General features: G+C 42.9%; 1 protein-coding gene across 1 annotated transcript; it reads left to right on the top strand.

Moving 5' to 3' along the window:
• Window positions 1–140: 140 nt before the first annotated feature.
• On the top strand, window positions 141–27,876 carry LOC120027296 (zinc fingers and homeoboxes protein 2-like). The gene is made up of 4 exons (XM_038972216.1): window positions 141–254; window positions 9,582–9,717; window positions 23,569–26,565; window positions 26,859–27,876. The coding sequence occupies exon 3, from the start codon at window positions 23,740–23,742 to the stop codon at window positions 26,560–26,562; it is 2,823 nt and encodes a 940-aa protein (XP_038828144.1). The 5' UTR covers window positions 141–254; window positions 9,582–9,717; window positions 23,569–23,739; the 3' UTR covers window positions 26,563–26,565; window positions 26,859–27,876.

Raw genomic sequence — 27,876 nt, 5'->3', positions numbered from 1 at the left:
CTTTGAAGTACATTTTCATGGCACTTGAATTAAACATATTTTTGGCGTCGTATGCAAATATATGCTGACGTAAAAGATCATGTGGTTTTTGTCGTAGATCTATGAACGTCGACCTTTTTTTTTTCCTACTGTTGTCTTTAGGTTATGCCAGAATCTTTAGAATTACCAGCGCTATATGCGCGTCACCACAGACTTCTTAAAATTGGGAATTTTACTGCTAGTTTATCGTCCCAGCACCGAAAGGCTCTAGGCAGGTAAGAATACTATATACCTTTTCAAGAATGGTGAAGAATATTGGACAAAACAAATTTCAAAGATTAAGTTATAACCGGTTTGGTAGCAAGCGAGACTAGCCGCCTGGCTTGCCCAGCTCGCGTGGCTGTGCTAGCGACGTCCCTTCCATCACTACTCGCGCGTTGTTGTCACACTTGATTTAGAATCAGCTTGGCATCAAATCATGCCAAGAAAACCTTAACGTCTAGTTTATTCTTTAACTAACTACACTAACTTGACGTTTAGGTAAATATACTTTTTTTTGGTAAAAAAAAATAGTTAGGCGTTTAACTTTTGTGCCCATTTGAAATGGGCACCTGAATGTATCGTTGCAAGACATTTAGCTTGCCGTGTCACCTAGCTGGCTAGCTAGTTTGCTAGTTCGCGACCCAGCTCACTTCTGAAGTTTGAAAACGTGTTAAAGACTCGTACTTTAAAACTGCTTCCGAACTGGTTAGTTATACATTGTCTGTTTTACATAGTTAAATAGTCCCATAATTATTTGAAGAGTTGGCCTACGTTTGTCGAGCTTGTTGACTAGTTTTGAGTTTATACTAGCTACTGGTAGCAAGCTATAGGACAGTAATGGGAACCATCCTACATATTAGACAGCCCAGCCATTGCCTTTATCTTATCACCGGCGAAACGTACCTAACTAGCTATGTGAATATTTTCTCGTCTTTTGTCACGAAGTGCATTCGTTTTGTCTCGAGATAGTTTAATTGAACTAAAGTCATGTGTATGAAGAGGCACAATTAGGTAGCTAATTTAGTTATTGTAAATGTTAATTGTTGCTATATAGCTTTGTTTTTTGTTGCGTAGCTGGTTGACGCTAGCATGTTAGCAGCCTGGCTATAGCAGTTAGCCAGCCAGGCAGATAGGTTAAATGAGGTGAAGCCTTCCGCGGTATGGATTGGTGTTGGCACAGGCAGCGCGCGCGGCTATGCTGCCCAGTGACAGCAGTGTGGTAAGTTCCACCAGCAGTGGCGGACTGGGATAAGAATTCGGCCTTGGCATTTTATCCACACCAGCCTACATCACTGCCAACTCACCCCACCCCCCTGGTGGGCCACCAGCCATGCACACACACCACATACACCCTGACCCTACACACCCAATTTAGACACAGGCAGAAGTGCTGACACACAACATTGTCAGTTTACAGTACTGCGTTTTTCAACCGTTGTTGTAGAAGTGACTGGGGAGACACTGTCCTCTTTTTCCTCTTTTTTTTTAAGAGGCTCGTGTTTTAAAATAAGTACTATATGTATAAAATAAAAACAACTGGAGCATGCACTTCACAGATGGAGCTCAACCAGTGCGCAAACACCTTCCTGTTTTCCCTCCTATGAGAAAGTTCCCTTTTAGCCTCCTATCGGCTCTGGATTTTGTTAATTTTATGACTTAATTTTATTTAGTCTCTTTTTAAATATATATATTTTAAATGTAACAAATTTCATGTCAAACAAGCTCATTTAATTTCCCTTGAATCTTGGAAAATACCCGCCCTCCTGCCTCAAGCGCGCACTCTCCTGACTTCTGCATGCTAGTGCCTTGTGCTGGCTATGGGTGCCGGGCAGTGATTTTGAATACTGGTAGGCTACATATGAGTTGGACCTGTAATGTTTGTAAAACTGTTATAGACGGAGAAGGGGGAAATTCAAGTGTTTTTAGTAAGAGGCAGATGTCAGCAGCAGAACAAACTCCAATCAAGTGAAAAACTAGCAGATTTACCTCATTATTAATTTGCTATCAGCTGATAGCCCCTTTTTTCTTGATGTCACTCATCTCTAGTTAGTAGCCTACTAGAAGTCACTAGCACTAGCTTCCTTATAATGAGTGATGAGTGTGTTGCAGAAAATAAATAGGCCAATGTTAAAAAAGAGGGGTGTCTTTTTTTTCTTTTTGCACCTGCCCGCCCCCCATAGGTCTGTGCACGGCCCTACGCTAGAGATACAACTCAACACTATAACTGTGCCTCTGCCCTAGCCATTTTGTTTAACTCCCTGTTGCGCTGTCTATCTGTCTCAGCATCTTCTCTGTGTCACTCTGTGCTTCTTGTTCTCTCTCTGTCTGTCTGCTTGTCTGCTTAAGCCTTAAGTTATAAAAGCCAAGCCTACGACTTAAGCTATATTGCAAATCAGTGCCTGTCATATGTTCCTCTGAATCAACACCTATTACTATTAGAGAGTTCCAGACTAACATTTTTCCCTGGAGTCACTGGTGCCACTAACTTTTACTGTTGGTGACACCAGTCCATGATTTGGTTGGATCCAAATCATGAGTAATCATCTTTTAAAGTCATTCAGGGCTGGCCTGGGGAGGTTTTGGGAATTTCCTGGCCAGTCGATCATCCCTGTACACTGAACAAAAATAAAAACGCAGCAGGCAACAACTTCAACGATTTTACTGAGTTACAGTTCAAATAAGAAAATCAGTCAATTGAAATAAATTCATTAGGCCCTAATCTATGGATTTCACATGACTGGGAATACAGATATGCATCTGTTGCTCACAGATACCTTTAAAAAAAGTAGGGGCGTGGTTCAGAAAACCAGTCAGTATGTGACCACCATTTGCCTCATGCAGCACGACATATTTCCTTTGCATTGAGTTGACCAGGCTGTTGATTGTGGCCTGTGGAATGTTGTCCCACTCTGCTTCAATGGCTGTGCGAAGTTGCTGGGTATTGGTGGGATCTGGAACATGCTGTCGTACACGTCGATCCAGAGCATCCCAAACATGCTCAATGGGTGACATGTCTGGTGAGTATGCAGGCCATGGAAGAACTGGGACATTTTCAGCTTCCAGCAATTGTGTACTGATCCTTCCGACGTGGGCCCGTGCATTATCATGTTGAAACATGAGGTGATGGCGGCGGATGAATGGCACGACAATGGGCCTCAGGATCTTGTCACGGTATCTGTGCATTCAAATTGCCATCGATAAAATGCAATTGTGTTTCTTTGTCCGTAGCTTATGCCTGCCTGTACCATAACCCCACCATGGGGCACACTGTTCACAACATTGACATCGCCCATACAACGCCATACACGCTGTCTGCCATCTGCCTGGTACAGTTGAAACCGGGATTCATCCGTGAAGAGCACACTTCTCCAGTGTGCCAGTGGCCATCAAAGGAGAGCATTTGCCCACTGAAGTCTGTTACGACGCCGAACTGCAGCCATGTCTAGACCCTGGTGAGGACAACAAGCATGCAGATTTTCCCTGAGATGCCTGTCAGACGGTTTCTGATAAAACTGTGGGTTTGTACAACCAAATAATTTCTATCAGCTGATCGGGGGGCTGGTCTCAGACGAACCCGCTTGTGAAGAAGCCGGATGTGGTGGTCCTAGGCTGGCCTGGTTACACATGGTCTACGGTTGTGAGGCCGGTTAGACGTGCTGCCGAATTCTCTAAAACGGTGTTGAAGGTGGCTTATGGTAAAGAAATTAACATCAAATTCTCTGGCAACAGCTCTGATGTACATTCTTGCAGTCAGCATGCCAATTGCACGCTCCCGCAACTCGAGACATCAGTGGCATTGTGTTGTGTCCCCAGAACAAGATGCACCTGTGTAATAATCATGCTGTTGAATCAGCTTCGTGATATGCCACACCTGTCAGGTGGATGGATTATCTTGGCGAAGGAGGAATATTCACTAACAGGGATGTCAACACATTTGTGCACAATATTTGAGAGAAATAAGCTATTTTTTGCATATGGAACATTTTTGGGATGTTTTATTTCAGCTCATGAAACATCGGACCAACACTTATTCACATGTTGAGTTTATAATTTTGTTCTGTATATTAATGCAATTTTTAATCTAAGCTATATAATTGATTAATAAACGGATGGATTCCTGAATCCATTCCTTGTGTTGATTATTTATTGCACGCTGCACACATACATCCAATAAATAATCTGTTGTGCAGAGAGTGCGCAGCTCTCAAACAGCTGGTTGTTATGTGGAGCAGCTCACTGAAGACCAATAGGGGTAGGAAAGATGTTTCAAGTCATCTACCAGTAAATGCAAAGTCAATAATGGGTATGCAAACCAGGTATTTCAAAAGTTCATAGTCTTGGTTGAATATATGCGATGCACAATTCAGTCATCATGGATTAGCATACATTGAAAATCAGACTTTTCCTCTAGGCTATTTGGTTCTTGAAAAGTCATTGAAATTATGATAGTATATTTATACCTTCTACTGCTCCAATATAATTATTCTGTGATTTAATTTCTGATCCGATTTTATGAGAGATGTAGCCGCTTTCGTTTGTTTCCTGCCGTTTCAATTGAAGGGTGTTGTTAACCTAAAACCTTTTTTGCATTGTTGGTTAGAGCCTGTAAGTAAGCATTTCACTTTAAGGTCTACACCTGTTGTATTCGGCGCACGTGACAAATTAACGTTGATTTGAAAACTTTGATTTGATTTGTGTTGCACTTGTCTGTTGCGGTAAAACCACGTGCAGTTATTAGGAGCAAGACAACATTGAATGTTGGCATCAACTTGATTTCCATACAAAGGGAACCTGGTTTTTGGTCACTTTCTCGTTTTAAAACATGATACAATAACTCTTCAACATCTCAAATGGTGAGACTATCTACCACGTGGACACTATCTACCACGTGTGTTTGTCGGGAGCATGCTGTCTATTTAGTCAGGCAATGGCCATCATTATTCTGACATTTTAGAATGTAAAAATAAGGTGAATGCCATTGGGTAGGGCTATAAAAAAAGATATATAATGTTAAATCCACTTATTGGATGTGTCCCTAATACTGCCCAATGGTGTGTGTATGTATATAGATGTTTCTGCCGAGATGCTCTTTTGAATTGAGCATCTTGGCAGAAACACCCCCTCCACTACCTTTGCTGCCACTGCTGAAGAAAATCCTAGGGGAAACAGAGGAACATCCACTGGTCTTGATGTACCTTTTGGTCATGACGTTAGTTAATGATGTCAGAGAAATCTAAAAGATTATCCCTGCTATAGGCTAGTCAGAGGGGAGCCGACATGTATCATACTGCCTTTTTCAGAATGACAATGCTCCTTTGACACAAGCACAACACAGAAGCTGATGTCACTCTGTGGAGTTCAATGCCCACAGCTCATTCTATTTTACTGATAAGGCTTACTGTATGGGAAGGTTTAGCTGGAAATGGTCAAACATGCTTTCCCGTTTGCGAGTAAACAAAGCACTAGGGTTGTCAGGCTCAGGCTACTTTTATGCTGTATCTCTAAGGCCCGCTTTGAATTATCGGTATCACTGTCCCTTCACTCAAAAGTAGGCTCAACACTCTTATAGCCATGGCCAGATATGGTAAGAGGCTAGTAGTAAGTCTACGTTGTTGTAGTTTGGTGTCATGTTTTGTAGCCTTAATTATGTAGGCCAAATAATAGAAATGTAAGGGTTCTTGACAGGACCCCATTTCCTTAAGCCATTGCAACATACCGTAGGCCTACACTGTTCTGTCACTCATTCCCCTTATTTCAATACAAGGTGTTAAACAAATCCATTCTGCTGAAAGATATTTCTAAAATGGCAACAATGTGGAGAAATTACAATTGGAGCTAGGCTGATTGCCGACTAGTTTTTAAAGCCTCGGAGTCTCTGTGCCAAAACAAAAGTAATACCTGTCATTTCCAAGTATCGTGTTCCATGCGAGAGATTCTCGGTTCATGGATAAATTATGCAAAATGGTGTTAATCATTTTAAAATGTAATATTATGGTGATCAGTTACTTGTTAGTTTTGAGTGATATAAGTATTGTACTATTCTTATCAGTGGTGCTCAGCAATAATCAGAAAAACACTGATGCTTCCATTTTGTCTTCAGACTAGCCCTTACTGAACATTTTGCTGCAAAATCTGGTGCTACTCGATTTCTGGTTCCAGCTCAAGGAATTAATTCATCTGCATCTTATTTGGATTTCCTGCTTGCATAATTCTGGGTTAATGTGAGCTACAGAGGGCTGCTTGGCAAGCATGCATTTGTGCCAAAAATGTGAAAGTCATGTGGTGCAAATACAAACAATGTGCTCCGACGCCCCCCCCCCAAGCCCAAATTCGGCAGCTTGGTTCTTACCCTCTTTCCTCCGCTGTGCCAGGCTTGCCTAATTTGGATTTTAACATGCATAGGCTACTCCATTTTGTAATAATCAGACCAAGCAAGGTGTAGTATACCTAGCCTGTAAATACACTACATGACCAAAAGTATGTGGACACCTGCTCATAAAACATCTCATTCCAAAATCATGGACATTAATATGGAGTTGCCCCCCCCTCCCCTTGCTGCTGTAACAGCTGCAACTCTTCTGGGAAGGCTTTCCACTGAATGTTGGAACATTGCTGCGGGGACTTGCTTCCATTCAGCCTCAAGCTTTAGTGATGATGGCCCTTTAGGCCTGGCTCACAGTCGGCGTTCCAATTCATCCCAAAGGTGTTCGATGGGGTTGAAGTCAGGGCTTTGTGAAGGCCAGTCAAGTTCTTCCACACCCATCTTGACAAACCATTTCTGTATGGATCTCGCTTTGTGCACGGGGGCATTGTCATGCTGAAACAGGAAAGGGCCTTACCCAAACTCTTGCCACAAAGGTGGAAGCACAGAATCGTCTAGAATGTCATTGTATGCTGTTGCGTTAAGATTTCCCTTCACTGGAACTAAGGGGCCTAGCCTGAACCATGAAACCACCATTATTCCTCTTCCACCAAACTTTACAGTTGCCTCTATGCGTTGGGGCAGGTAGCGTTCTCCTGGCATCCGCCAAACCCAGATTAGTCCGTCGGACTGCCAGATGGTGATTCATCACTCCACTGCTCCAGAGTCCAATGGTGCTCGTCGTTGAAACCCATTTCACGAAGCCCCAGACGAACAGTTCTTGTGCTGTTGTTGCTTCCAGAGGCAGTTTGGAACTCAAATCAAATTGTCTTTGTCACATGCGCCGAATACAACAGGTGTAGACCTTACAGTGAAATGCTAACTTACAAGCCCTTAACCAACAATGCTTTAACACAAATTTTTCTTAAGTAAAAATAAAATAAAAAATAAATAAAAATAAAATAAAAGTACCAACTAATTAAACAGCAGCAGTAAAGCAACAATAGCGAGGCTATATACAGGGGGTACCGGTACAGAGTCAATATGCGGGGGCACCGGTTAGTCGAGGTAGTATGTACACAAGTGACAATGCAACTCGGTAGTGATTGTTGCAACCGAGGACAGACGGTTTTTATGCGCTACACACTTGGCGGCCCCATTCTGTGAGCTTGTGTGGCCTACCACTTCGCGACTGAGCCGTTGTTCCTCCTAGACGTTTCCACATCACAATAACAGCACTTACAGTTGACCGAGGCAGCTCTAGAAGGGCAGAAATTTGATATGACTTTTTGGAAAGGAGGCATCCTATGACGGTGCCATGTTGAAAGTCACTGAGCTCTTCAGTAATGCCTACTGCCAGTGTTTGTCTATGGAGATTGCATGGCTGTGTGCTCGATTTTATAGACCTGTCAGCAAGGGGTGTGACTGAAATACTTTTGTACATATAATGTACTTCATAAGACTACGGCTCCCGAGTGGCGCAGTGGTCTAAGGCACTGCCTCTCAGTGCTTGAAGCGTCACTACAGACACCCTGGTTCGAATCCAGGCTGTATCACAACCGGCCGTGATTGGGAGTCCCATAGGACGGCACACAATTGGCCCAGCGTCGTCGGGGTTTGGCCGGTGTAGGCCGTCAATTTAAATAAGAATTTGTTCTTAAATGACTTGCCTAGTTAAATAATTAAATGTAGAATATAGAATAGACAACTTCTGCATGCTGCATTAGATTAATATTTAATGCTCCAGGTAATGTATTTGCATTCAGTTCTCACTGAATCAAGTGTCTGTTTCTTTCCAGAGAGCTGCATGTGGGAGCTACTGTAGCCATGGAGTCTGTAGTGTAGAGCCATCTACCGCAGGTTCACAAACATCATTCATGGCATAGTTAGCCCTGTTTACAGAAAAATAATCAGCTAGTCTGCTCACCCCCTTTGAATACCATAGTCCATTAATTGCCAGAACAAAAAAAATGCATATTGCGCATTGTGCTGATTTTTAAGATATGCAAAACATATGAAAATGTATTTCAGTGCATCTACATGACCATCTACATGACCTACTTGTTTATCAATACATTGAATGGGAGTAGTTGGTAGTTCTATGTGGCAACTACTTGCTACGGTTCTCATGTGGATGCTATGCTTTTGGTGACTAAGCAGCATTTTCAGGTGGACGGATGATGTTACTCCTGTGGGTTTAAGCTCCCTTGAAAGCCACGTTGTTGTACTCTGTCGTCTGTAGCGATGATCTCATCCTGAGGGGGAGCTTCTCAGTGGCTGTCTGGTTGTACTGTACAGTCTACAACCCCTTTCGTCACAAGTGCAGTATGTGGGGTGGATCATAGGCCGGAACAAAACCAGTATCGCGATATCGTTAGTATCGTGGCAAGGCAACAAAAAGCAGATGAAGCAGATTTAACTTTTAGGAGAACTAATGTTGGAAACAAATCATTATGTTGTCATCCAGAGTCAGTTGTTTATTTTCCAAGCTATAGCACACAAAGTATTTAACATTCAGCAGGTATTTAAAGGACCAAATATTGGTCTGCTTCGTGTTTTAATTTTTTCCATGGAAAAAACATTTGAGATACTGGTATCATCCTGGCCCTAGGTGGATGACTCCATTTTGTTATGATGTTTTTGTTTGTCATAGATACCCTGTAACTTACAGTATATTTTCTAGAACATAGGCCTACATGTACTGTGTATTGTAATTGCTATCTTCGAACAAGCAGCAAAAACAAGATGGTTCCCTCCTAGTAGGATAATGTGGCTTGCTGCCTAGCACCATTTTACACACATTCCATCATCATCCCTTTAGGCTGATTTGTTTGTTATAAAACGGAACTTTCTGGTCCTGGTTTTATCCCACTTTTGCACACTCTTTAAAGTAGCCTAACTGTATCGACGATGAGTTTTAATTTGTAACAGCATTCATTGACAAGTCGTAATGTGATTAATTCTAATAAGTGAAGCACAATGAAATGATACATCCCAGGTGGTGTTTGTCATTCAAATAACCTTCCGAAGCTGTCTGTCTCTTTCTTTTGGAACATGTTTCCAAGGTAACAACCTTCTATTTTTCGGCAAACACAAAGCGGTGCAGTTTTCCGGGCCTTTGTGGGGCTCTGCCTCCGAGCTGCCCCCCCCCCCCCCCCCCCGACCATTCTCCGCTGCTGACATTCTTTTCTCGTCTCAGATTCCAGAAGAGGCTACCCAGAGTGCCGCTGGACCGGAGACCAAAGGAGAGCTGGAGAGGGAAGAGAGTGGAGGCGGAACTGGAGCCAGATAGGACACCTCCACCCAGGGAAGCCCCACCCTACTGCGGAAGTGCAGTGAGTACCTTTTCACCACGGGGCAACACTCAGGTGGGGGTGGGATGCACAGGGGGGAAACCGGTACCAGTCTAGTACAATTGTATTGTCTATGCTTGCTCAAATAGGCCCTCTTTAGACTTAGCGATTACAATCGGCTCTGCCTTTCATTGACATAAGATGTGCACTTTTTCAATTTTATATATGACTCGTTTCAGGAAACTAGGTGTTTGTCACGTGTCACTACTTCCTAGGAGAGGCATTTTAAATTTACTTTTTTTGCCTTCTGGAACATGTGAACTTTCATTTGCCTTAATAACAATTTGTATGCCATCTGTAAATATTAATAAAATTGTTAAATTATGAGCCTAGTTGGTTTAGCCATAGATTGGTCTGCCATGTAGCAGGCTTCTGTCTATAACATGAGCTGGTCAGCATGTGTAGGTGGTCCTTTCTAACTCAGCTTTTTTGAAAAATATCACGTAGTGGAACTGCAAAGGTGTTGCTCTCCACTTTCTGGAGGACTGAGTTTTGAAATCAGTACTGCCCCTGCAGCCATAAGAAGTGAAGGACTCTCAGACCATGAGAAACAAGATTCTCTGGTGTGATGAAACACAAAATGAACTCTTTGGCCTGAATGCCAACCGTCATGTCTGGAGGAAACCTGGCACCATCACTACGGTGAAGCATGGTGGTGGCAGCATCATGCTGTGGGGCTGTTTTTTCAGTGGCAGGGACTGGGAGACTAGTCAGGATCGAGGGAAAGATGAACGGAGAAAGTTAGAGATCCTTGATGAAAACCTGCTCCAGAGCCCTCAGGACCTCAGACTGGGGTGAGGTTCACCTTCCAACAGGACACCGACCCTAAGCACACAGCCAAGACAAAGCAGGAGTGGCTTCGGGACAAGTCTATGAATGTCCTAGAATGGCCTAGCCATAGCCCGGACTTGAACCCAATTGAACATTCCTGGAGACCTGAAAATAGCTGTGCAGCAATGCTCCCCATCCAACCTGACGGAGCTTGAGAGGATCTGCAGAGAAGAAATGGGAGAAATTCCCCAAATACAGGTGTGCCAAGCTTGTAGCATCATACCCAAGAAGACTTGAGGCTATACTGAGAAAAAGGTCTGAATACTTATGTAAATGAGATGTATATAAATTTGCGAACATTTCTAAAAACCTGTTTTTGCTTTGTCATTTTGGGGTATTATGAGTAGACTGATCAAGTAAAAAAATATATAAATATATATTTTTAAATCAAATTTAGGATAAGGCTATAACGTAACAAAATGTGGAAAAAGTAAAGGGGTCTGAATACTTTCCGAAGGCACTGTAGCTGAAAACATTTTAGCTTTAGTTCATTTGTCTTCATTATTACAAGAAAATAAACTCACAACAAGATCATTATTTACAAGTTAATGGCGAGCCAATTACAGAAAATAGCTTACGATTGTGAGTGCGACGAAATAAAAGCAGGGCATTCTACCTGAGAATTTTAGAACTTTGACACGGTCTTTGTGGCCTAATGTCATATCCTATTTGACTTTAGTGCAGGTCATGTTCTTCACATTACTGTCTCTGGTAAACCCATACTACATCAAATCAAAGTTGATTTGTCACATGCAAAGGATACAGGTGTCGTGAAATGGTTACTTGCATAGTAGTCTTTTGTTTAGACAGCTAGCTAGCTAAACAGTTATTTATTTTTACCCCCCCCCCCCCCAATTTCGTGGTATCCAATTGGTAGTAGTTACAGTCTTGTCTCATCGCTGCAACTCCCGTATGGACTCGGGAGAGGCGAAGGTCGAGAGCCATGCGTCCTCCAAAAACACAACCCAACCAAGCCGCACTGCTTCTTGACACAACGCACATCCAACCCGGAAGCCAGCCGCACCAATGTGTCGGAGGAAACACCGTACACCTGGCGACCTGGTCAGCGTGCACTGCACCCGGCCTGCCACAGGAGTCGCTAGTGCGCGATGAGACAAGGATATCCCTGCAGGCCAAACACTCCCTAACCCGGATGACGCTGGGCCAATTTGTGCACCGCCCCATGGGCCTCCCGGTCACGGCCGGCTGCGACAGAGCCTGGGCTCGAACCCAGAATCTCTGGTGGCACAGGGTAGTAACCTTAGACCACTGCGTCACCCGGGAGGCCCCCTAGCTAGCTAAACAATTAACCAAAATCCCAACTCATAACGTTACTACCCTGCATGAATCTGCAGGTAGCTAACCAACCAGGTTCAATGTTTGCTAGGTAGCTAACATTACAACTAGTAACGCAAATGGCTCCGAGATGCGTGTATGATCTGTGTAGCAATATTATTTGTAAGGTTAGCTAGCGAGCCAGCCAGCTAACGTTAGCTTACCTAGCTAACATCACGCTTTAGTTATTTTACCCTTATACAGTACCAGTCAAAAAAGTTTGGACACCTACTCATTCAAGTGTTTATTTTCTACATTGTAGAATAACAGTGAAGACATCAAAACGATCAAATAACACATATGGAATCATGTAGTAACCAAAAAAAAAGTGTTAAATCAAAATATATTTTAGATTCTTCAAAGTAGCCACCCTTTGCCTTGATAACAGCTTTGCACACTCTTGGCATTCTCTCAACCAGCTTCACCTGGAATGCTTTTCCAACAGTCTTGAAGGAATTCCCACATATGGTGAGCACTTGTTGGCTGCTTTTCCTTCTCTCTGCGGTCCAACTCATCCCAAACCATCACAATTGGATTGAGGTCGGGTGACAGTGGGGGCCAGGTCATCTGATGCAGCACTCCATCACTCTCATTCTTGGTCAAATAGCCTTTACACAGCCTGGAGGTGTGTTGGGTCATTGTCCTGTTGAAAAACAAAATGATAATCCCATTTACACCATCCCATCTGGTTTGGGTTATCGCTGTAGAATGCTGTGGTAGTCATGCTTGTCATGTGTGCCTTGAAATCTGAATAAATCACTGACAGTGTCAACAGCAAAGCACCCCCACAATCACACCTCCTCCTCCATGCTTCACAGAGGGAACCACACATGCAGAGATCATCCGTTCACCTGCGTCTTACAAAGACACGGTGGTTGGAACCAAAAATCTCAAATTTGGACTCATTCTACCAAAGGATAGTTTTCCACCGGTAAAATGTTCATTGCTCCTGTTTTCTTGGCCCAAGCAAGTCTTCTTCTTATTGGTGTCCCTTAGTAGTGGTTTATTTGCAGCAATTCGACCATGAAATCCTGATTCACGCTGTCTCCTCTGAACAGTTGATGTTGAGATGTGTCTTACTTGAACTCTGAAGCATTTATTTAGGCTGCAATTTGAGGTGCAGTAAACTCTAATGAACTTATCCTCTGTAGCAGAGGTAACTCTGGGTCTTCCTTTCCTGTGGCGGTCCTCATGACAGCCAGTTTCATAATAGCGCTTGGTTTTTGCGACTGCACTTGAAGAAACTTTTAAAGTTATAGAAATGCTTATTTGAGCTGTTCTTGCCATAATATGGACATGGTCTTCACCAAATAGGGCTATCTTCTGTATACGACCCATACCTTGTCACAATACAACTGATTGGCACACCTGTTAATTGAAATGCATTCCAGGTGACTACATCATGAAGCTGGTTGAGAGAGTGGCAAGTGTGCATAGCTGGCAAAGGGTGGCTACTTTAAGAAATTCAAAAATATATATATGTTGATTTGTTTAAGGTGCCTTTTGGCAAACTCCAAGCGAGCTGTCGTGCATTTTACTGAGGAGTTGCTTCCGTCTGGCCCCTCTACCACGAAGGCCTGATTGGTGGAGTGCTGCAGAGATGGTTGTCCTTCTGGAAGGTTCTCCCATCTCCACAGAGGAACTCTGGAGCTCTATCAGTGTGACCATCAGGTTTTTTGGTCACCTCGCTGACTAAGGCCCATCTCCCCCGATTGCTCAGTTTGGCCAGGCGGCCAGGAAGAGTCTTGGTGGTTCCAAACTTCTTCCATTTAAGAATGATGGTCCACTGTGTTCTTGGGGACCTTCAAAGCTGCAGAAATGTTTTGCTACCCTTCCCCAAATCTGTGCCTAAACATAATAATAATTCCTTCAACCTCACGCCTTGGTTTTTGCTCTGACATGCACTGTCAACTGTGGGACCTTATATAGACAGGTATGTGCCGTTCCAAATAATTTCCAGTAAGTTGAATTTAGCACAGATGGACTAAAGTTAATTTTTTATGTATTTGCCAACATTTCGAGAAAAAAACGTTTTCGCTTTGTCATTATGGGGTATTGTGTATACATTGATGGGGGTGGGGGGGGGTGTATTTAATCGATTTAAATAATAAGGCTGTAACGTGGAAAAAGTGAAGGTCTGAATGCTTTCCAAATGCACTGTATATGCAACGATTCAGAAGCTTGTCGTAATTTGAAAATCTAACATTTTCCATTCAGCAAACTTAACACAATGCACATCACAAAGTTGATTACTAGCTACTAATGCTAACTAGCATAGTTAACGTTAGCCTGCTGCTTTAATCTTCTTAGTCATGCATTGAGTAGGGCAGGCTATTTATTCTAATACATAACTATCAAACTACATTCTAACAGAGTGGGGTCAAAAAGAGGTTTAGGTGGTGGGTGTGACGGGAGGGGTATGGCAATGGTCGGTGCGGCTGAATTTATATATCATTTTAGAGGCCCCCGTATTGGCGGTGTAGAGACATTTTAGCATTTTAAGCCAATTTTTCCTGCAATTCTACAAATGTATCCATTGAGCTGAGATGTTTACAGTGTTACATCTAATTTCCTGCAATTCTACACATATTTCCATGGACCAGAGAGAAAATGTTGCGGTTTTAAAGCTAATTTACTGCGATTCTACGTATTCTGGCATGGAGCTGAGAGAATTTGGCAGTTTTTAAAGCAAATTTCCACTGATTCTATGCATTTAGCCATAGCTCAAACATGATAACTATAAACTGCCAAATTCATTGTTTTGGGAATTTTCAATTCTCCCTGACTGGCTAGCATTTTATTTTGTAATTGTTAGTTCTCAACGATGATAGTATTTTAAAATATTTACAATACCGTTCAAATGTTTGTCACTTAAATGTCCTTGTTTTTGAAAGAAAAGCACTTTTTTTGTCCATTTATAAAAACATCAAATTGATCTGAAATACAGTGTAGACATTGTTAATGTTGTAAATGACTATTTTAGCTGGAAATGTCTTTTTTAAAATAATTTATGGAATATCTACATAGGTGTACAGAGGCCCATTATCAGCAACCATCACTCCTGTGTTCCAATGGCACGTTGTGTTAGCTAATCCAAGTTTATCATTTTAAAAGGCTAATTGATCATTAGAAAACCCTTTTGCAATTATGTTAGCACAGCTGAAAACTGTTGTCCTTATTAAAGAAGCAATAAAACTGGCCTTTAGACTAGTTGAGTATCTGGAGTGATGTAACGTGGAAATTTGTGGGTTCAATTACAGGCTCAAAATGGCCAGAAACAAAACTTTCTTCTGAAACTCGTCAGTCTATTCGTGTTCTGCGAAATGAAGGCTATTCCATGCGAGAAATTGCCAAGAAACTGAAGATCTCGTACAATGCTGTGTACTACTCCCTTCACAGAACAGTGCAAACTGGTCTAACCAGACTAGAAAGAGGAGTGGGAGGCCCCGGTGCACATCTGAGCAAGAGGACAAGTACATTAGTGTCTAGTTTGAGAAACAGACGCCTCACAAGTCCTCAACTGGCAGCTTCATTAAATAGTACCCGCAAAACACCAGTCTCAACGTCAACTGTGAAGAAGTGACTCCGGGATGCTGGCCTTCTAGGCAGAGTTGCAAAGAAAAGCCATATCTCAGACTGGCCAATAAAAATAAAATATTAAGATAGGCAAAAGAACAGACACTGGACAGAGGAAGATTGGGGGGGTGTTATGTGGACAGACTAATCTAAGTTTGAGGTGTTCGGATCACAAAGAAGAACATTCATGGGATGCAGAAAAAATGTAAGATGCTGGAGGAGTGCTTGACGCCATCTGTCAAGCATGGTGGAGGCAATGTGATGGTCTGGGGGTGCTTTGGTGGTGGTAAAGTGGGAGATTTGTACAGGGTTAAAGGGATCTTAAAGGAAGGCTATCACCATACCCTGTGGACAGTTCTTAATTGGAGCCAATTTCCTCCTACAACAGGACAATGACCCAAAGCACAGCTCCAAACTATGCAACAACTATTTAGGGAAGAAGCAGCGCTCGTATTCTGTCTATTGGAGTGACCAGCACAGTCACCTGATCTCAACCCTATTGAGCTGTTGTGGGAGCAGCTTGACCGTATAGTACGTAAGAAGTGCCCATCAAGCCAATCCAACTTGTGGGAGGTGCTTCAGGAAGCATGGGGCGAAATCGCTTTAGATTACCTCAACAAATTGACAACTAGAATGTCGAAGGTCTGCAAGGCTGTAATTGCTGCAAATTGAGGATTTTTTGACGAAAGCAAAGTTTGAAGGACACAATTATTTCAATAAAAAATCATTATTTATAACCTTGTCAATGTCTTGACTATTCATTTTGCAACTCATTTCAAGTGACCCAAAATTTGTGTGTCCATTGTATTTTCTACATACTTTCTACGTTTTTTTTTGGGGGGGTCTTTTAAGTTTACACAGTGTTTTTCCATCCTGAAAAATATTTTTTTTTTTGGACTGAGGTGGCCTGAGAAGGAAAAAAAAAAAAAAGCCTAGGTTTCCCACCCAAAGATTTCAATAACAGAAAAATCCCTGTGATGGTTAGTCAGATGGTTGAACATGCAGCAAAGGGAATTTCAGTGTTACCTCTCGAATACTGTACACAGTAATCACTACACACATGGATGACATTTTTCAGTAATTTCTTTCAAGATGAATGTGTCTCAAAGGGTTCATTCAGGGTTTATTAAAGTGTAGTAGATGCTTCATTAACCTAAAATTTGACAACACCTCTTTGTTTCTCCCATCTGGTTCAAGTTCATTGTAGATGCCTCAGACTTTTTCAGGGAAACAAGCATACAATATACCGCATTTAGTCTGTTTTTCCATCTACTATAAATAATGATTTTTGGTACATTTAAGTGAATATTGTGTCTGGAATTAATGGGCCGTGTAACAAATTGCACTTTTCAGTATTTATTTGAATGTTGGAGCGAGACCCATCTGGGGTTTGTTTATTTGTGCAATGGCGTGTCACCAAGGGTCATGACAGTCTTTGATCCGTCTCACACTTCACTACGTTAGTTCTCCTCGACCTCCGCCATTAAAACAGTTCACCCAAGTGATGTATCCTACCCTGCCAGTGGTAATAGAATAATTCATATCTGTCAAGAAAACAGTGATTCTGGTGCAGATTTAGACTAGGTCATTCAACAGCTTCACATACAACCATGAAGAATGCCCAATGTTAAAAGCCATGCAAGGAACTGCAATGTAAACACTCACACACAATGTATATCTCATACCTGATGACAAGCACACCTTAATGGCAGATGCTCTCCCCAATGTGTTCTCTGGCATCAAGTGATCTATGTCATTCTCCTTGAATCTCACCTGTGTGCTTGTCCTTGGTACATGGGAGGCTTAATTCAACTCCCATACTTTGTTTGCCTATGTTTAACCATATTTTTGGCTGCTCTCATAATTCACTTACACCTTGCGTGGACAGTGTTAGAAAATTGATCTCGCATGTATCCTACATGCATACATTGTTGGATGAACATTATATTTCAGACATACATCAGTCTCCTTCATTTGTCTATAAAGACAAAAAGACCTGCCAGGAGAATCTGTCCCTGTTATTTTTATTTTATTTTTCTCCAATTTTGTGGTATCCAATCGGTAGTTAGTCTTGTCTTATCGCTGCAACTCCTGTACGGTCTTGGGAGATGCGAAGGTCGAGAGCCGTGCATCCTCCGAAGCTTCTTGACACAGTGCCCACTTAACCCGTAAGCCAGCCGCACCAATGTGTCGGAGGAAACACCGTACACCTGGCTACCGTGTCAGCATGCACTGCGCCCGGCCTGACACAGGAGTCGCTGCGCGATGGGACAAGGACATCCCTGCCAGCCAAACCCTCCCCTAACCTGGACGACGCTGGAACAATTGTGCGCCGCCCGATTGGGTCTCCCGGTCGCGGCCAGCTGCGACAGAGCCTGGACTCGAACCCAGAATCGCTAGTTGCACTGCGATGCAGTGCTTTAGACCACTGCGCCACTCAGGAGGCCCCTTGCTACGAGTTCTGATACCGTTTTACTCCCTAGACCATGTCTGGCAAAATATATGTATTTGCTGTCGAACAACAGCCGAAAACTCTGCCCACTCCTTCCGCCTTGTCTCCATCAGACCCCCATGTCCCCCTCTCTCTCTCCCCCCAGACATCCCCTCTAAACTCTCTGGGAAAGAAGCCATGGAGTCTGCCGCTTCACTGGCTCCAGTTCCTGCTGGACATCCCCACATGTAGAGAAGCAGCTGGCTACCACACAGAGTGATTCAGCACACACCCCTTCCAGCGCGTGCTCTCTCACACACACACACACACACACACACACGAGTGCCTCTCCTCTACGTAGCCCTTTTCCCAGTCTGTTTGCACTTACAAATGAATGGTTTCTCCACCACAGATTACAGCATCACACTGTAATGGGCTAATGTATTGTTTCATAACTTTTCATAAGCAAGCTCCAAATTTGAGTGGGTTGACGTTTTAGCCTTTCATCCGCAGGTCAGTGGTCAGCAGAAAACTGTTTACTGCGTTTTTGCCATTGTTTAGTGACCACAAACCCTGCTTTACCACAATGTAAGGATCAATTGTTTCTTTGTCTGCAGGGGTGTAAGCAGGAAAGCACGAAAAAAAAAAAAAAATGTTGCAGTTTTCCATATCGGAGCTTAAACAAGCAGCACAGAATGTGCAGCCAAACTATTTTCCTGCTTGGCTGGTGTTTTTTAAATAAACTTCTTTTAATGTGTGGAGTTTGTGGACAAGATGGAGTCCTCAGTTCTCTGAGAACAGCAGTCCCTGTGGATGTCATGTGGTCTGGTCCTTTTTATTCACAGGTGGGCGGGACGGGATTCTGCCTAAACGGTTCTAATCCTTTGTCTGTTCGTGTGTGTTTGGCTGTGGTTGTGTTGGTACTTTTCATTTCAAAGACTAAGTTTAGAGATTGTCTCTTAGATCATAAAAACGTCAAACATCAGTTTGTGATATAGTCGCAGGAGAATAAACGTGAAGAAACACAAGGGACAAGAAGCAATAGGAATATTAATCACAATTGTTGGCCAAAAAATTGACAGTTACACTCCGAACCAAAATATAAATGAATGTCCTTCAACAGTATAAAAAAGAAGCCCCTCGCGTTGCTGAATTTAATCGGAACGAAACAATTTCCATCAAAAGGTCTTGGAGTAGATTGAATCACTCTTATCTCCGGTTTGGCGGTTTCCATAGCAACATGCCAGTCCCATGGCCGTCTGAAGAGAATTCACCCCTGTAGCCTGGACCCAAATCTGCCATCAAAGTTTCAGGGGCATCAAACTGAGCATAACGATTGAACATGGTAAGAGTTGTTTGGAATGAACCCTTGCACAATGATGCTACTACGATCTTTTCCCTATCATTATATGGATATGTCCCCCCCCCCCCCCCCAAAAAATAACATTTTCTAGGGGAAATACTTATCTAGTAGCAAGTTAAAAAATGTGTTTTATTACATCCCTATATAATAGTATGGAATAGCCTACACTTTGTGTGGTGTACATTGTATGACTGCATTTGTTTTGTATCATTTGTTGTGTGTGTTTAGTTGTATTTATTGACTTGTAGCACATTGGTTTTGTAAGAATTTGAAGACACTATATATACAAAAGTATGTTGAGACCCCTTCAAATTAGTGGATTTGGCTATTTCAGCCACACCCGTTGCTGACAGGTGTGTAAAATTGAGCACACCGCCATGCAATCTCCATAGACAAACATTGGCAGTAGAATGGTCTTACTGAAGAGGATGCCACCTTTCCAGCAAGTCAGTTTGTCAAATTTCTGCCCTGCTAGATCTGCTGTTTTTGTGAAGTATAAAGGTCTAGGAGCAACAACAGCTCAGCTGCAAAGTGGTAAGCCACACAAGCTCAAAGAATGGGACCGCTGAAGTGCACTGCGCTTAAAAATTTCCTTGATTGCAACACTCACTACTGAGTTCCAAACTACCTCTGGAAGCAATGTCAGCACGAGCTGTTCGTCGGGAGCTTCATGAAATGGGTTTCCATAGTCGAGCACCCATGGTCAAAGCGAGGTCCATACAGAAATGGTTTGTCGATTGGTGTGTGTAAGAACTTGACTGGCCTGCACAGAGCCCTGACTGCAACCCCATCGAACACCTTTGGAAAGAATTGGAATGGCGACTGCGAGCCAGGCCTAATCGCCCAACATCAGTGCCCGACCTTACTAATGGCTGAATGGAAGCAAGTTTCCGCAGCAATGTTCTACCATCTTTTGGAAAGCCTTCCCAGAAGTGGAGGCTGTTTTTATAGCAGCAAGGGGGGGACCAACTCCATATTAATGGCCATGATTTTGGAATGAGATGTTCGGCGAGCTGGTGTCCACACACTTTTGGTCATGTAGTGTATGTTGTACAGTTCTACACTGAAGATATTAAACCGACCTATGTTGCCAAAGACAACAGCACAGTGCATAACTTCCCATGAGCTATTCCCCTAAAAGGTAACGGTCTAACCACTTCAATTAGGCTACACTGACTTACGAAACACCAAAGGGGGACTAATGCGATAACGTCTGTTGTCTCCATGCAGAACTGATAAGGTATTAAAGGGCGGCCTGATGAGATTTAAATTAATTCTGTGCTCATTCAAATTTTCCTGTCTCATTGAGATGAGCTGCTGTATTATTTGGGTTTAGTTTCCTCTCACTGGCAAAGCACTTCTTAACAAAACGTTTAACCAAATGGAGCAAGATTTAGCCAATGAGCTTATATTTAACATGCTTTTGAAATCAGACCCATGCAATGTTTCCTCAGTGCACTGCACTATTTGAAGACTTTGATATTGAATGTCAGTCAGTCACCACCTTTTGATCTGGAAATGACTCTACAGGGGGAAAAGAGAACATGATCCTTTCTAGAACTGCTTGTTTGGATTGCATGATGCTGAATGAACTCGGCTATCGGTGTTTGAGGACAACAAATGAAAACCTGTTTTCATTTGAGAGAAAAAATGATGCTTCATTGTCTTTAGGGGGTGTAGTCTAAAATCCTACAGGTATCCTTACTGGTGTTAATATTCCGAGGATATAATCATAGTTTCATAGTAAATAGGAAGTTCCTTTTTGTGTTAGTAATTAGCTTACAGTCTGATCACAAATACCGTTATCCAGTTGTAGAATTGGTTTGGACCCTACATAACATGCTCAGTCTCTTGTTTTTCTCTGTCCCCTCTTCTCCCCTCTTACTTTCTCTCTTTGTTGTGATGGAGAGCTGACTGCGGAGCAGGGCTGTGTGTATGTGACTCAGTAGAGGCTGCCTCAGGGGTTTTACCCAGTCGGCTCTGGCTGCACAGGACATTGATCATCCACGATGATTCATTGCATTTGTTCTCTCAACTGGCACCGGAGGAGTTCCCTGCACCACTTAGGAATCTTCAGCACCCTTTTGCACTGTATAGATCCCTGAACATCCCTGGCATATGTCACTGTCAGTCTTCTTTAGAGGGAATTGCCTTGATTTTAGGCAGTCGGTGTTGCCACCATTTATGAAGTGAGTTAATCTGCCAGTATGCACAGATGAGGTTTAAGTCATATCCCAGGCAGTCTGGAGGCCGGCTTATGTCCCCCCTTGGCTGACTGGCGCTTTGAGAGTTACCCGAGGACACGAGACAGACAGGCTCATGCATGTTTGATCAGCCCAGTCCTGCTGCCTCCGTGGCGTGGTGAAGGCCTGCCCAGGCGAGCATCACTGATCAGCCGGAACGGATCGTCCCGACGGGGTTTGCAGAGGACCCTTCGCCACACGCTGTTCACTGTGGCTGGCCCGAGCTCTGCTCGACAGCAAGCCCTCCTCGCCTAATTAGCACCTGTGAGAAGAAATCGTTAATATGCAGCGGTGAGGTAGCAGAAGGGCACCTCGCTTTCTCTGCTGTTGCCATAGTGACACCATGGAAATTAAGGCAGTCTTAATTTTGTACGTTTTATAAGGAGCCACTGAATCTATTTCATTTAGGAAGGAGGATGTGCCCATAAAATACGAATATAAGAATTATTTATTAATCTTTGAGTTTATTATTCAGTTCTGGGCAATATGGGCATGAAAAATAAAGTTTGAGTAGAATTCAGCCTGCCTTGATGAGGCTGAATAATGTTTGAGGCAAGTGTGTTTGAATAATCTTCCATATTTTAAGGAGAATCTTTTGTGGTCATGCCATAGACTGTTGTTCAGGTAGAAGTGACGAGATGCATGGCATGTTGCATTCTTAAACTGCAAGTAAACATGATCCCTGCAGCCCAGCATGTTGACAGACATAGAGTGGAGGACACTGTTGCCAAACTTTTTATACAATATTACTTTGATTACAGAATATTGGCCTAGAGCTGTCAGTTTTGCTTTAAAAACATGCTGTGTTTTTCTGCGTCACATGAATAGTCAATACTGTATGCAAACTTCAGGAAGGAAGTCATATGGTCAATTTCTTGGTGTGTCATGTGCCTTTAGGCACATTGACACTATGTAGCCTATTTACTGTTTCAGGCCCTGTGTGGATAATGAATGAATGATTGATTAATGAATGCTTTTTAGACACGCGTCTCATGGTGCTAATGAATATTTAACATGGTTGTTTTCCTACAGAGCATAGTCATGCTATTTTCAGACTGGTGTTGAAAGTTTTAGGCGTCTTTTAAGTTGAGTATTTTAAACTAGATGTAAAGTTTGTCAAGACAGACTTAGGTATGCAATTGATAAAACCACGCTGTGGCATAATGATACCTTTTGTCTATTAACCTGAACAAAAAACGTTCGCGGTTTTGCTAGGGGCAATTCAATTTGTTGGTAATAAAATATACTTATACTATAGGCCTAATTAATGTTATTTAGTTACTGTAGGCTAGCTTGGGTAGAACCATTGCATGTAGCCTACAAATTTAATTAAAATGATAAAGCTACAAGTTCAATAACTTAAAATGGCTAATACACTAAGGTTTCGGATACTGTCATTATTAGATAAGTAAGTTGTCTTAGATTTTACTTCTCTCCCTCCCCCCCCCCCATCACAAGTCTCACTCAGGCCCTGGCCTAGTTTTTCTGCTTTGTGCTAACATTGGCGCACATGTTACGCTTCAGAATGCCTAAATATGACTCTTTCGGCACTCAAAAACGTTTGATTTTGTGTGAATGTCAGAAGAGTCTACCATAAAATGACACAAGGATATTCTTTGAAGTTACACTTTGTATTGAAAGTCACACCTCAGCACTGCAGTTTAGGCCCACTCTCTGTAGATATTTAATGATATGTAGAATTTATAGAGCTATTGTATAGCTGTAGTTTTGAACTAGTTTTACAAGAGTGAGATTAGAAGGTGATGTCAGGGCCAATCTGCATTGCTATATACATTTTTGGACTTATCAATGAATGATATGTACTCATTTGATTCATGAAGAATATAACTTATAAATACTTCATGAACTAACTTTTACTGTCGTACCCCAACAGAACCCAAAATATAAGCTTGTTAACTCCAATGTTTGTATACAAAGTAAATTGAAACAAACACTGTATAGCCTCAACATGTCTAAAACTATCATTTTGATGTCAGCTTTTTTGAACTGTGGATTTCCCCTTTAACATTTCATTTTTTCCACTTTTATTCCAGGTGAATGCCATCTGTGATGAACTCTAATGAAGCCGCACACGGGAGCTGACGGCCACAGTCAGCAGGAGACACCACTGCAAACCCAGGACAGTAGTGGAGCAGGGTCTTCCTCAAACACTGGAGTCTTACCCTCCCCTTGACCCAAATAACATCCCATAGCAGTCACCAGCAATGTCCAGACGCAGGAAATCCTCCACCCCCTGCATGATCCGGGTAAGTGACATGATGGAGCAGGATGACTCGGAAGAAATGGAAGTGTCCACTGACATTGTGACTAAAAATGTGACTAAAAATGGGTCTTCAGAGTCTGTTGAAAATCAGGACCAGACATTCCAAGACACTATAGAAGCAAAGGTTGTGGCTGAAGCTGATCCTATGCCCCGGCGGAGGCAGCATGGAGGTTATGAGTGCAAATACTGTACCTTCTCCACCCAGAACCTGAATGACTTTAAAGAGCACGTAGACTCTAGTCACCCCAATGTTATACTCAACCCCCTCTACCTGTGTGCCGTGTGCAACTTCAGCACCAAAAAGTTTGACTCTCTAACAGACCACAATGAGACCCAACACCCTGGAGAAACCAACTTCAAGTTCAAGAGGGTAAAAGTAAGTAACCAGACCATCTTGGAGCAGACAATCGAAGGCAAGACCAATTCAGTTGTCTGCGATACTGCAGACGGACAAGGTGGTAACGGCTTTGTCACTTTTCCACCGAGAAAACCAACTACGGTGAAGAACAGCAAGCCAAAAATGGACAACATACAGTCCCTCTACCAAGGGAATGATTTGGAGAACCCATTGGAAAACCTTATCCCAAAAGATCAAATCACAGCTGTGAACATAAACGGCACGATGATCATCCCTGAACCAACGATCATTCAAGGTCTCTCATATGTAATGCCATTACTCCAACGACCACCCAACTTCAGTTCTGTACCAACAATTGCTGTTCCTCTGAACTCCACCCAATATAATACTTCATTGGACAATAATACAACCCTAATGACATCGTTTAACAAATTCCCTTACCCAACCCATGCTGAGCTGTCCTGGCTCACTGCTGCGTCCAAGCACCCAGAAGAGCAAATAAAGGTGTGGTTCACTACCCAACGGCTAAAGCAAGGCATCACCTGGTCACCAGAGGAAGTTGAGGAAGCCAGGAAGAAAATGTTCAATGGCTCCATCCCACCCAAGCATCAGACTTTCACCGTTCTGCCTACCCCAATCTCTCAGCCTGCCAAAGCCACCCAGCCCCTTATTCAGACTAGCTTTGGGCAGTCTAGTCTAGTACTGACAAGTATTGCTAATGGATCAACCATGACCTGTGCTCCTGTTGCAGTGACTGTAGCCAGTTATGTGCAACCTCTCAAGCGACCCTTGACAACTGCTTCATTCGCCCCAGATTTAAAGCGCCCCATGGCGGCCCCTGCAGAAGACCCAAAAGAGAAGATACTAATGGCCCCTCCTCCAGTTCCCCGAAAAGAGAAACTTCACATGGCCCCACCCCCAGTCCCACCTGAACTGAAGAGATCTGTAGCTCTTCCTATTATTGCCTCTGAGATGAAGAGGTCCTCGGCAGCACCTCTCATGGCATCTAAAGGAAAACTGTCCATGGCACCTCCACATGTGAACCCCAAAAACAAGCTGCCAATGGCACCTTCTCCAGTCTTCCCCGAGATGAAGAGATCTATTGTGTCCCCTATTGTCGCCCCTCAATTCAAGAGTTACATGCTGCCTCCTTCATTAGTCTCTAAAGACAAGCTTCCGATCACCCACTCTCTATTGGCTTTAGACTTAAAGTTACCAATCTCACACCCTCTCATTGCCCCTCAAGTGAGGAGGCCAACCATAATCAAGTCAGCACGGACTTCCCTCAAGGGCCCGTTCCAGCTCCCTAGCCTTTGCCCCGACAGCAAGGAAACAAAAGTGCAACTAACAGAGCTGAAAGCCGGATATATCAGAGGACGTCTCTCAGAGGACAAAGTGCTCACCCCTCTTGGGGAAGCCAATGGTGTCTCTCGAGGGGATGCAAAGTGGGTTCATGACCAAGGGCCTCATGCAGACAACGGCATTCTACAGTTGGACAATGAGCTAGCATCGAAGCCAGAGCAGCAAAAATCAGTCCCCACTCAATTTCCACTCTTGGAGAGAATGAAAGGAAAGACCTCTGAGCAGCTGAAGATTCTAGAAGAGAACTTCCAGAGAAACAGCTCTCCAACATACAATGACGTTGACAATCTGGTAAATGCATCCCGACTGTCACGGGAGGAAATTGACAGTTGGTTTTTAGAGCGCCGGGCGCTGCGTGACAACCTTGACCAAGCCCTTCTAAACTCCATGGGCTCAAAGAGACTGTACATTGATAAGCGGCAGCAACAACATGGACTGCTGAATGGTGTGTGTAAACAAGGTGGCCATCCAAGAAGCTCTCCCCTTGCCATCATTGCCCCAACCACCACTTGCTCAGTGCCTCTAGACAGCAAATCCTTGGGGCTTCTCAAGGATGTTTTTGCACAAACTCAGTGGCCTTCCCCTGAAGAATACAATCAGCTTGAGGACCAGACAGGCCTGGCTCGCACAGAAATCGTCCGCTGGTTCAAGGACAGCAGGTCAGCCCTGAAGAGTGGGACCTTGGAGTGGATGGAGCTTTTCCATAAACTGAACAGCAGTGGGCAAAATGGAGAGGGGGTGCTACTGAGCACAGAGAATGCTTTCAGCATAATCAAGCGCTACCAGGAAGTAAAAGCACCCAAGGTGGAGGATATTGGGAGGCTAGCAGAGCATGCCAGTCTTGGCAGCCAAGAGATCAAAGAATGGTTTGCTGGAAAATTTAAACAAAACACATCTGATGGTGGCCAAAATGGAGGCTTTCGAGAGGGGTTCGGGAGCTGGATGGATGAAACCAAGGGGATGGATGCACTCATGGGTGCTAAGGAACTGGTCTCGGACAAAGACAGGGTGATGGAGGATGCTTCTGGAAGGGTGACTGGATAAAGGGTAAGAAAGTGTATCAAACTTGATTAAATAACATTCCCAAAACATAGAAATCAGTCTCTTACTAATAGATGTCTGGGAGTAGTCACAGGTTTTATAGAATGGTGCATGTTTTTTACCATAGTAGCTGCATTTCACAACATGTCCTAGTTACCAATGGGACCAAGGCATTGAAAGCCCTGACTGTTGGCAGTAGAATAGCTTTTTAATCCCTTTTGGGAATTATCAGAGCTCTTGTAAAAGTGTTATTCCAACTGTGTAAAATGTAATGACTGTACAATTTTTCTTCCTTGCAGGTGAGAAAAGTTGCCACTCAGTTGCACACAGGAGCTGAGAAGAAAAGGAAAGAGTTTAATTATTGAATATTGTATTTTCTGAACAAATTATTTCTTGCTTGTTCCATCCCAGTTTGTGCCCAACATTTCCTCAAGGTTGAGCTAACTTCGTAGAACGTTTAAAAAGAAACATGGTGGTAATGTTGTGCGTGATTTAGGATGAAGTAGAAGACACAGAGCACTGAATGTGTGCCTGAAGCACTGACCAGGTGGTGATCGTAGAGTGCCAAAGCTGGATTTGCTGCATTATTACACTTTTAAAAAAAGGTTATTGTAAATATTTTTTCTGTATTGCTACAGATTTGTAAAATTTTGGGGGAATTTTGTTACATTTTATAATGGGAGCAACTCGTCCCTTTTTTTCGCTCCAGTTGGTCTTAGTGGTCTGTCTTACATTTTGTAATGAAACACAATGAACCACTACAATTGTTGGCAATACTTCAGTCAGTTTTCTAATGCTGAACTTCCGTTGCAGTTCCCTCTTGTCAAGTGGACTTACTTCACATCAAATCAAACTATTTACTGTTCTGAAGTGCTATTTTTGGCCTCAAAGCCAACCTGCACTCTTGTAAGGAACATGCTTGTTTGACCATGTGATGTTGTGGACCTACGTTAGAGGAAAAGAACGGTCAGTGGCAAATCCAGAAAGAAATAATCACATTGAAACAAATCCGGAATCATGCTGCCTGCATCATATTCTAATATCTTTCTCTATTTGATTTATTTGTTGTTTCTGCAGATGAACATACACATGTGTAATAGCCTTTATACATGTTGGCTTAATAGAATTAGTGCTAGTTCTATTCAGACAGTAGAAACAAACCAATACAAACTCTTTATGTACTGCTTCCGCCGTAGTGTCATGGTCAAGACATACTGTATCAATAAATACTGTATTTATTCCAAGGTCCTGCTTACTCTTTTCAAAAACCAGTTGTCTGCTGTAATCTAATAAAACAGAAGCCTTTTTTTAAAGGTA

The sequence above is a fragment of the Salvelinus namaycush genome, chromosome 32, assembly GCF_016432855.1.
Source record: "Salvelinus namaycush isolate Seneca chromosome 32, SaNama_1.0, whole genome shotgun sequence".
Lineage (NCBI taxonomy): Eukaryota > Metazoa > Chordata > Actinopteri > Salmoniformes > Salmonidae > Salvelinus > Salvelinus namaycush.
This window is presented reverse-complemented; position numbering and strand designations above follow the sequence as displayed.

Coding starts and splice junctions, on each gene's coding strand:
- LOC120027296 (XM_038972216.1), top strand. CDS start 23,740: ATGTCCAGACGCAGGAAATCCTCCACCCCCTGCATGATCCGGGTAAGT.